This window comes from Triticum aestivum, chromosome 6D (assembly GCF_018294505.1).
Source record: "Triticum aestivum cultivar Chinese Spring chromosome 6D, IWGSC CS RefSeq v2.1, whole genome shotgun sequence".
NCBI lineage: Eukaryota > Viridiplantae > Streptophyta > Magnoliopsida > Poales > Poaceae > Triticum > Triticum aestivum.
Genome location: NC_057811.1, coordinates 28,568,230 through 28,579,416, shown reverse-complemented (window position 1 = coordinate 28,579,416; position 11,187 = coordinate 28,568,230). Strand labels below are relative to the sequence as shown.

The 11,187-nt window shown below is 54.2% G+C and overlaps 1 protein-coding gene across 1 annotated transcript; it reads right to left on the bottom strand.

Moving 5' to 3' along the window:
* Positions 1-585: 585 nt before the first annotated feature.
* On the bottom strand, positions 586-1,725 carry LOC123143242 (alpha/beta-gliadin A-IV-like). The gene has a single exon (XM_044562097.1). The coding sequence runs from the start codon at positions 1,650-1,652 to the stop codon at positions 750-752; it is 903 nt and encodes a 300-aa protein (XP_044418032.1). The 5' UTR covers positions 1,653-1,725; the 3' UTR covers positions 586-749.
* Positions 1,726-11,187: the final 9,462 nt, after the last annotated feature.

The window sequence follows — 11,187 nt, the reverse complement described above, 5'->3', positions numbered from 1 at the left end:
TTACAAAAGCTAACCCTTAAACCGCTCGCGACCATCCGGACATGTTTTGCCATCCAATACGGTCCTATATCGGCCCACAGGCCGGTCTGGATGTGCATTTTCCTGTAAACCAAAAACAAACTACGGGGCTTTGTGGGCGTCTGGACCGCTGCCACGGCCGCTTCTTACTCCCCTGGCCCACCAAAAACACCTGTCCCGCGCCCGCACCCCTTCACATGAGAAGCAGTTAGGTACCAGTGCTCCAGAGCACCGGTACCTCATTCATGCCTATTTGGAGTAGCCGCGATGAATATACTCATGTTGAGGAGAAGTACCAGCCACAAAAATCAATGTAATTGATTGATGAATTGGATGCTTCTCTGGAAATAATTGATCAAGGGCAAGCCAAGGATGTGGATAGTCCTTACTACTTTAATAATACTCCATTTGAAAGTCCAAGGAAATACTTCAATTTAATTCAAATTTCAGACTCATTTTGTTATCTTTAGATTAATGCAACATAAATATCTACTTAATGCATAATATATATAATTAGGGGTGAACTTGTGAGTGGGCACATGAGTGGAACTCAAACAAACAATCATATGTAGACAAGAGATGTGTTTGTCTTTTATTCCCATGTTTGAACTAGTATAGTTCGGGTTCTTACATGATAGTGCATGTCACTTTATTTTTTCACCGCTACAACGACCAAACCATGGACTAAGAAAACGGTGTATCATATATCTACTACTAGAGTTCTTCTATTCTCAGTTAGTACCGAAGATGCCAACTGGAGCAATGGTGCAATATGGAGGGATATAGACATTGCACATTGCAGGTAGCGTCTCTAGCGCTAGGTTCCTTATTTCCTCAAACTGGGGCAGTTGTTGAGGCTGGACAGAGCCCTGGGCCTGTGGGTTTTGCTGAGATGGCTGGAAGGAGCCCTGGCCTGATGGATATTGTTGTTGAGACTGTTGGAAGCAGACCTGGCTCAACGGTTGTTGTTGTTGTTGTTGTTGTTGTTGTTGTTGTTGTTGTTGTTGTTGTTGTTGTTGTTGATGCAGAATAATAGCATGAACAACATTGTGGATGGCTTGGCACCGCGACTGCTCGGGGATCTGCCACAGCTGCTGACAACACAATTGTTGCACCAGCTGGTAAGTACTTTGTTGCAAAACTTGTGAGCTTCCATGCGCTATGCTGTGTTGTTGCAATACAACATCCCTGCATGGAATCAGTTGTTGTTGCAAAATTTGTTGAAGGATCTGTTGTTGTTGTTGTTGCTGCTGCTGCTGCTGCTGCTGCGAAATTGGTTGTTGTGGTTGCGAATACTGTGGTTGCGGTTGTGGATATGATTGTTGTGGTCGAAATGGTTGCGGCTGCGGATATGGTAGTTGCGGCTGCGGATATGGTAGTTGCGGCTGCGGAAATGGTTGCAGCTGCATATATGGTTGTTGTGATGGAAATGGTTGCAGCTGCGGATATGGCTGTTGTGGTGGAAATGGTTGTTGCTGCCCTGGAAATTGTTGTTGTTGTACCAATGGAACTTGCTCTTGTGGTTGTTGCTGAGATGGATTTTGTGGCTGCAATTGTGGCACTGGAACTCTAACTGCAATTGTGGCGGTGGTTGCTACAATAGCAAGGAGGGCAAGGATGAGAAAGGTCTTCATGGTGGATTTGTATTGAGCACTGCTTGCTTGTCTTAAATGATGCGCTCTACTTATGAGAATGATGGATGAGGAAGGATGATCATCATGCTACGGGCCTATTTATAGCTGCCATGGAATGATCTCTTTCACAATTGGCATTTGCTTGTGTGGAAGTGCTTGGATGCTTCTCAAAATCATAATTTGGTATGTTGTGTTCGGTGGCACTACTTACAAGTGTATTCTTGAACTGGTCATTAAAGTTCCTTGTTGTTGCACTATCATTCCACAACCAAAAAGGTGTGATAACACGCATGACTCATTTTATTCACTTTACAGCTCAAACACTAATCTAGATTGCCTATTTTTCTGAAACTAAGTTTGTAATTTTCTGCAAATTGTTACGCATAAACTAGATAAGCATGGCTGGCACAGAACTTGGTTTGTAATCTTGTGTGGCCTGTTAAGGTAGATAAGACTAGTAATATAACTTGCTTTAGTAGGCCATGACTCATCAAATTCCCTTTACATGTCAAGTGTTGTAGTGTTCTAGAAGTTATTAGCAAACATAAATTTTGTAATGTTCTACAAGTTGTTACATGTAAACTAGATAAGCTTGACTTGCACACAAACAAGATTTTAATCATGTGTGACCTGTTAAGATGGATTAGACTAGTAATGTGGCTTTGATAGACCATGACTCATCAAATTGCTTTTACTTGTCTTAAGTGTTGTATATGTTGTACAAGTTATTAACACTTATCAGCTTAGTATGGCTTGCAATGTGTGTGCATGCCAATGTACGTTCTAGCTTCTATTCATTTGTAGATCTTATTTTGTTTTACGCAAATTGTATAAATTATCATCTACGCTAAGGCTTGCGAGTGCAACTGCAACAATGTTGGCAGGGTGGGAGGGAGGTTGTGGCATGGCATGAGTTCTTATGACAACCGTTCATTATGTGTGAAAAGATACGTGTTATGTTTTTCATGCGTGCTAAGAAATAGATGTTTTTAAATACAATTTATATTTTGATTAGCAAAGTTCTCGGAAAAGTTGACATGACCTCTACTCATTATTTATCTTTTGGATCAAATTCAAATAATAATAAAATAAATGGATGTGATTCCATCATGGCCATTTCAAATATATTTGAAAGTAAAATCCAAACATTATCCTCAGATTACAATACAAATTACACGTCAACTGTTTCAGATAAAAAATATAAATGATCTATTATATTATTAAAAGAAGAAAAATGAGTTAAAAAGAATGGATGTGATTTGCTTGAAAGAATGTGTATGCATGTCTCCTTATCCCGCGAGTTTCCAGAAAAACAACGCTAGGCTCGTCCTATTGGAATCAGTCGGATGAATAAAGCATATGTAAAACGAAAGCTGGAGTCTGAACCTAACATATAAACGTGTCTTTCCTTATAACTTATTGTAAGTGCTTTTTTATGATTAGAAAAACACAATGGATTCATAAACTCTAAGGCATCTCCAATGCCGACCCTCAATTAAACTGTCCACAACCATCCGGACCACATGGTCCGGACGTGTTGTGCCATCCAATGCGGGCCTGTATTGGTCCATTGGAGACGGTCCGGACATACTTTCTCCCGCAAACTGGAGACAAACATGGAGGGGGGCTTTGCAGGCGTTCGGACAACACCCACGACCTCTTCTGACCACCCGCCCAAACCCCCTCCTCCCTCGCCCGCACACGTTCCCGCTCTGCTCTAGCTGCCCGCATTCATGCGCTGCAGAGCGGACGCGACCTCTCACTGCCTCCGCAATGGAAGCAGCACGCCGGCCGAGGGCGCCGCCTGCTGCACGCAGGCTAAGCACACATCCTCGCCTCATTCCTGCAGACTGCCCGCCTTCCACCATTAAACCCTCGTGTGTGCCAGGTTACTCCGGCCACATGTTCGTTCGCGAGCCGGTTGGCATTAAACAGAACGCCGGTTGGCTCCTCTCGTGTCCCCTCGCTATTTAAACAATGTCAGATGTTGGGCAAGAACCGCATCACACGTCCACTCATCATTTTCCTCCTTAAACAGTTTTATCCATGACATCTGACGAGCAGGAAGAAGAGTTGTCTGGCATAAAAAATGGCTAGGTGGCCCGTCAAGCCCACCGGTCACGAGCCGAGGAGTGGCAAGTTGCTCCAGGTCAGCACTGGGAGGGAGCACGGTGGCGCGGGCATCATGGCTGCCATTGGCGATGCCATGTCGTACCGCCCCTCCCGTGCATGTGACCGAGTCATCCGATGTCAACGCGAGCGTAACCGCGTCCTTCCTACAGAGAAAGAAGCGGGCTGCACGGACATCGATGAGGTGGTGTCCAACACGTCCGCGCTCGCCGGCATCATCGAGGAGGCGCTGCCGCTTGGGTCCCACGAATGCCACACCAGGTGACACCAGCATACACAGTCGGTGTCTTGCCCTCTGGCAGGCCACCGCCGTTCCCAGCCCAAAACCAACTCTAATCCGTGTAGCGTAGGGACCCTTTCCATCGGCAGAAGCATCAACTGGTTGTTCCACTCCGATGAGCGGAAGGGAGGCGAGCCGCTCTTTGCGCTGAAGCATATACCTCTAGGGCTCATAGTTGCCGGACATGGGGACGACATTGGAGATCCGCTGCGGCCGGCAGTAGACTAGTCAAGGGTATCCATGTCGCCGGAGTGGATATTCGCCGGCTAGAGTTTTTAGTAAAAAAACTTATGTCCAAAATGTAAACATTTTTGTCCGGTTTGTATGAAATCCATTGTGTTTGCATGAATTTCATCCTATTTTTTAAAAAAAATGTGTTTGAAATATACGCGGACAGTGTTGGATGGATGATTCCTGTATTCGTATTCGCGGACTGATCCCCTATCCGTGAACGAACGCGGGAGGAAATTTACTGGCCGCTGTTGAAGATGCCCTAATCAAAGGCATTTCCTCCAGGCGTACTAACAAACATGCCTTTTCCTCTACCCGGTCGGGCCATTTTTGCTGGCCGATGAAGAATTGAACTCCGGAGACAAAACATATACGTGCTGTTTGTGTTTAAGCGCGTGCTGACCAAAGGAGCTAGCCTCCAACTCTATGAAAGAGCCAATTTGTATGATAATTAACTACAAATTGATGATGGCATGCTGACGATCAACAACGAATCAAGGACCAGCATTTTTTTTTAATCTTGCACTTCTTAATTTGTACTACACATTTGCGTAGCAAACATCAACTTTTTTTGTCATTAACTACGTGTAAATGGCTTTATTTGGTGTACATAATTCAGTAACTAGAGTAAGCACTCGTTTCCTATTAATTAAAATCATTCGACTACGCATCAAGGGCGCCTTCCCGCGATAGCCACGTCATCACCTAGCGATTGGGCGAAAAAAGAAACGGGCCAGCGATTGGCAGCAAGGGGATTTTTTTGAATCCAGTAACTTCCGAACGTTCGGATTTTGAGCATTTCGTCCCGAACGTTTTTACATGGCAACTTTAGTTTATAGGGGATGGCAACTTTAGTTGATAGGGGATGGCAACTTCGTCCTTTTTCATTTCTTTTGTCAGAAAATTGCCATGTTTCCCTAATCTCACGCAAACTAAACTTGCCATCTAAACCCGTTCGGGTTGCCATGCTTAACTCCCGAACGTTCGGGAGTTATCATTACCTTTTTTTTAAATCAGCAGCGAGGGGATTGGACTACGCTGTCGCTGTGTCACGCGACCTCTTTCGTTTCATCTCCTCCAGCCCCTCCTTGCTGCTTCGCTGCCACCGCCCTCCCCCGAGCCCACCGCCTGCCCAAATCCCGCCACCCCGCACGGATCCCGCCCTCCCCGCCGGTGGCCGCCCTGTTAGACTTTATTGTACTGCTATACCGTAGTTGCGTAGACACTAGTTGTAGCATGTGTGTATATAATCGTGGCGCACGCATATAGTGATCGTGGCGCACGATCCCAGGTAGTGGATCACCCCATGATCTCCCTGGCCCTGTAATCTGTACATAAGACCCAACCGAGAGCTCAATCAAAGTGTGGTGAATTATTCCTCCTAATCCTTCTTTCCTATATGGTATCAGACTCCCCCGACCTGCTCAATCCCTTCGCGCAGGTCGCCAGTCCCGCTTCCGCCGCCAGGGATGAAAACCCCGTCGTGTTCCCTCGCTCCTCGCAGCACGGCGCCGACGGCGTCCTCAACGCTGTCCCCCTGGCCAACGCACCGCCGGCTCCAGCACCTGTCGCGCCCGCAGTGCCCGTCATCCCTCCTCCTCCTCCTACAGCACCTGTCGCCTCCGCGATCCTGCAGACCGTGGACATCCGTCGTCATGTCCCGGTCACCCTCAACCTTCTCGCCGGCAACTACACGCAGTGGCGCCGCCACTTCGACACCGTCATCGGCATGTTCGGCCTCCGCACTCACGTCGACGCCACGGCCATCCACCGCCACGATGATCCCGAGTGGGGCATGGCTGATCACGTCGTCGTCCACTGGTTCTACACCACCATATCGCTGGACCTGCTCGACGCCGTCATGCAGCCAGACGACACTGCTCTGGCCGTCTGGACTGCGGTCCATGGAATCTTCCGCGACAACCACCTCGCTCGCGCTGTCTACCTCGACGCCGAGTACCACGCTGTCGTTCAGGGCGACATGTCGATCATGGCGTACTGCACCAAGATGAAGTCGTTCACGGATCAACTCCGCGACCTCGGGCAGCCGGTAACCGACTCGCGGCAGGTCTTCAACCTGCTCCGCGGTCTGAACCGGCAGTTCCACTCCGCCATCCCTCACATCACCTCGCAGGTCCCGCTCCCGTCGTTCCTGCAGGTGCGCTCCTGCGTTCTGCTTGAGGAACACCGAGCAGAGCAGTCGACCACTCGCCAGCAGTCTGCGCACGCTCTCGTCGCCGGGCGTGGCGGCTCTCCTACACCACCCACACCCCCGCCCAGCAACACCAACCAAGGGCGTGGGCGCGGACGCCGCCGCAGACGTGGCAACGGCATTGGTGGCCCGCCCACGCCGTCCTCCCAGGCTCCCCGCCCTCCCCCGGCGTACCCCACGCCTGCACCCGGCACCAACGCATGGACCGGCATGGTCCAGGCTTGGCCGATGCCTTGGCGCGCGCCTAGAGCTGGAGTGCTCGGCCCCCGCCCTGGTACGCCGCACCAGCAGGCCATGTTCGCCGCCCCGTCGCCGGCTGCACCATACGGCTACGGCGCTACCCTCCCCGGCTACGGCGTCATTCCACCCGTCTCCGGCGTCCTGTCAGGCTACGGGCACCCCGGCGCCAGCTCGTCGACTGCAACCCACCAGCCATGGGACATGGCCTCGCTCCAGGCCGCCCTCCACAGCGCCTCGGCCAGCCCTTCCTCCTCTGGCAGCGCACCGGAGTGGTACCTCAACTCCGGCGCCGCGGCGCACATGACGTCCTCCCCTGGTAATCTCCTCTCCACTCGCCCGTCCTCTACTGCTGCATCTATCATCGTGGGCAGTGGTGAGCGCCTGCCCATCACCCACGTTGGCACGGGCGCGCTGATCACCAGCACTTCCCCCATTCCTCTCCGCAACGTTCTCGTCTCTCCATCTCTCGTCAAAAACCTACTTTCAGTTCGGCAGCTTTGTCGTTCCTACCCCGTTTCTGTTGAATTTGACGCTCGTGGTTTCTCTGTCAAGGACCTACGAACCAGGGTGGTGATTCTCCGATGTGACTCCGACGGCGATCTCTATCCCGTGGTGCGGCCATCCGTCCATTCCCCGGGCATCTTCGCTGGCGCCGCCACGACCGACCTGTGGCATCAACGTCTCGGCCACCCAGGGGCTGCCGCACTCCGCACCGTTGCTGCCGATCAGTCCCTGGAGTTCTGCCGTGATCCGCCTGTCTGTCATGCCTGTCGTGTTGGCAAACACACCTGGCTCCCGTTTCAGACATCCACCACTGCTAGTTTCTTTCCTTTCCAGCTTTTACACCTTGATGTATGGACCGCTCCCGTTGTAAGCATATCCGGCTATCAGTTTTACTTAGTTGTACTAGATGATTTCAGTCACTATGTCTGGACTTTCCCTCTGAAACACAAGTCTGAAGTTCTTCCCATACTTGTTGATTTCTTTGCCTATGTTCAGACTCAGTTTCAGTTACCCATACTTGCACTGGAAACGGGCAACGGTCGTGAATTCGACAGTGCAGCCGCGCGCTCTCTGCTTGCTCGCCACGGCAGAACGGCAAGGACGAGCGAGTTCTCCGCACGATCAACGACGGTGTTCGTGTGCTTCTCTGTCATGCGCACATGCCCGCTCGCTTCTGGGCAGAGGCTCTCAACACCTCGACCTACCTGCTCAATCGTTGGCCCTGCCGCGCCTCGGCGCCCTGCACTCCGCATGAACTCCTGCTCGGCGTCGCACAAATTACTCCGCATCTATCCGAACGTCACCGCATGCCCGCACAAATTACTCGCAGCTCCGCGTCTTTGGATGCCTCTGCTATCCGAACGTCACCGCCACCACCCGCCATAAGCTCGAGCCACGTTCTATCGCCTGCGTCTTCCTCGGGTACCCTCCCGATCATCGTGGTTTTCGCTGCTTTGACCTCACCTCTCGCCGCGTCCTCACGTCTCGCCACGTTCTCTTCCACGAACACGTTTTCCCGTTCGCATCCTCTTCCCCGTCGCCTACGCCACCCGTCGTACCCTCTACCCTGCAGATCCCGCTCGTCGTCCGGCCTCCTGCGCTGCCCGCGCTTCCACCGGTGCCTGACAACAGCATGTCACCCGTGCTGCCGGCGCGCCCGATCTCCATCACCGGCTTGCCCCGCTCATCATTGCCAACCAGCGGGGCGCGCCGCGTCAGCTCGCGGTACGCTGCGGGCGCTTCCGATGGCAGCTCGGCTCCGTCCTCGACGTGCCCATCCGCGCCTGGTCCGCCTGTCTTTGCCTCCGCCAGCGGCTCCTCCGACAACTCCGCCAGTGGCTCCTCCGACAACTCCGCCAGTGGCTCCTCCGACAGCTCGTCTCCGAGCGCGCCACCAGCGGCGCCCCGCGCACCGGCGCCTCCTGTGCCCATGGTCACGCGTGCCCAGCGCGGCATCTTCCACCCCAACCCGCGCTACTACGACGCGGCCACCGCCTCTACCTCATCATCGGTGTCGCCCGTGCCGCGTTCGGTTCGCGCTGCTGTTCGCGACCCGAACTGGCTCGGTGCCATGCGTGCTGAGTACGATGCGCTCGTGCGCAATCGCACGTGGGAGCTGGTGCCCCGCCCCCCCGGCGCCAACCTGATCACAGGGAAGTGGATCTTCAATCACAAAAACGACGCCGACGGCGCGCTGGCCCGCTACAAAGCACGCTGGGTCGTGCGGGGCTTTCATCAGCGTGCCGGCCTCGACTACGGCGAGACGTTCTCCCCCGTCGTCAAGCCAGCGACGATCCACATGGTGCTCACTATGGCCGCGTCGCGCGGCTGGCCGTTGCACCACCTCGACGTCTCCAACGCCTTCCTCCACGGCAACTAGGAGGAGGAAGTCTACTGCCTCCAGCCCGCCGGATTCGTCGACCCCGACAAACCAGAGCACGTCTGCCGCCTCTCCAAGTCCTTGTACGGGCTCAAGCAGGCGCCCCGTGCCTGGTTCCTCCGCTTCGCCGGCTTCGTCCGCTCCATTGGCTTCGCAGCTACGCGTTCGGTCTCATCGCTGTTCACCTTCCGGCACGGCAACGACATGGCGTTCCTCCTCCTCTACGTCGACGACATCGTGCTCACCGCGTCCTCGTCACGCGTGCTTCACCATGTCATCCAGCGCCTCACAGGCGAATTCGCCATGAAGGACCTGGGCTCGCTCGCCTTCTTCCTCGGCATCCGCGTCACCCGCACCCGAGCTGGCTTCTTCCTGTCGCAACAACAATATGCCGACGAACTCCTGGAACGCGCCGGCATGGACACCTGCCGCCCTTCCCCGACACCCATCGACACGAAGAGCAAACTCCCCTCAGCCGATGGGCCCTGCGTCGACGACCCCTCGGCCTATCGGAGCATCGCCGGGGCCCTGCAGTACCTCACCATCACGCGTCCAGAGATCGCCTACGCCGTCCAGCAAATCTGCTTGCACATGCATGACCCGCGCGAATGCCACCTCGCGCTCGTCAAGCGCGTGCTCCGGTACGTGAAGGGCACCTGCGCACTCGGGCTTCATCTTCGCGCCTCGACCACGCTCGACGTCCGTGCGTTCACCGACGCGGACTGGGCCGGCTGCCCCGACACCCGACGCTCCACGTCGGGCTTCTGCGTCTTCCTCGGCGATGCTCTCGTCTCCTGGTCCTCCAAGCGCCAGGCGACCGTATCGCGCTCCAGCGCCGAAGCTGAATACCGCGGCGTCGCCAACGCGGTCGCTGAATGCATCTGGCTCCGCCAGCTTCTCGGCGAGCTCTCCACTCCAGTGACCAAGGCGGCACTGGTGTACTGTGACAATGTGTCCGCAGTCTACCTGTCAGCCAATCCGGTGCATCATCGCCGCACTAAGCATGTGGAGCTGGACATCCATTTCGTGTGGGAGCGCGTCGCCCTCGGCCACTTCCGTGTTCTACACATCCCCACGCGCCAACAACTCGCGGACATCATGACCAAAGGCCTGCCATCGGATGTTTTCTCTGAGTTCCGGTCCAGTCTTTGCGTCGCCGCCGCCGACGTCACGACTGCGGGGGGGGGGGGTGTTAGACTGTACTGTACTGCTATACCGTAGTTGCGTAGACACTAGGTGTAGCGTGTGTGTATATGATCGTGGCGCATGCATGTAGTGATCGTGGCACACGATCCCAGGTAGTGGATCACCCCATGATCTCCCTGGCTGGCCCTGTAATATGTACATAAGACCCAGCCGAGAGCTTAATCAAAGTGTGGTGAATTATTCCTCCTAATCCTTCTCTCCTACACGCCCCGCTGCCGGCACCATAGCAGCCTATTCCCCGCCCACGCCCAAACCCTAGCCTGTATCCCCCCGCCTCTAGGGCCAGAGAGATCTGACCGACCAACGGGGGCGAGGCGGCGGGCCGAAACCGGGACCGGAGCCCCGAGGAGATGGGGTTTTTGACGTGGCGCTAGTGATCGTGGCGGCGGTGGTCAGCATCCTGGTGCTCCTCGTCAGCGTCTACCTGCTCGTCAACTACCAGCACCCGGATGATGCCAACCAGGCCTACTTCCTCAAGCTCGTCGTCGTGCTCGGCATCATCGTCGCCGTCCTCTCCATCCTCATGCTCCCCGCCGACGTCGCCAACCGCCAGGCCTGCAAGCACGCCGCCTACAACGGGGCCTGCGCCCTTATCCTGCCCATGCTTGATCCTGCCCATGAACACGCTCTGGCTCGTCGTCTACATCCTCGACGCTGTCCTCGTCTTCCTCGTCATCCTGTTCGCCATGTTCTAACTACGAGGGCGACCAGGACAAGTCAGTCTTCTTCCTCCCTTACTTCCTCTACCTGCCTCGGCTTTATTCGTTGGCTGATTAGATCCGCCGTGTTCTGCTCCTGCATCTAGGTCGGTCGGGAAGAGGCTCAAGAGCGCCCTCATCTGGGTCGTCGCACT

What these genes read in the sequence shown, in the direction of transcription:
- LOC123143242 (XM_044562097.1), bottom strand. Translation starts at nt 1,652, where the DNA reads ATGAAGACCTTTCTCATCCTTGCCCTCCTTGCTATTGTAGCAACCACC.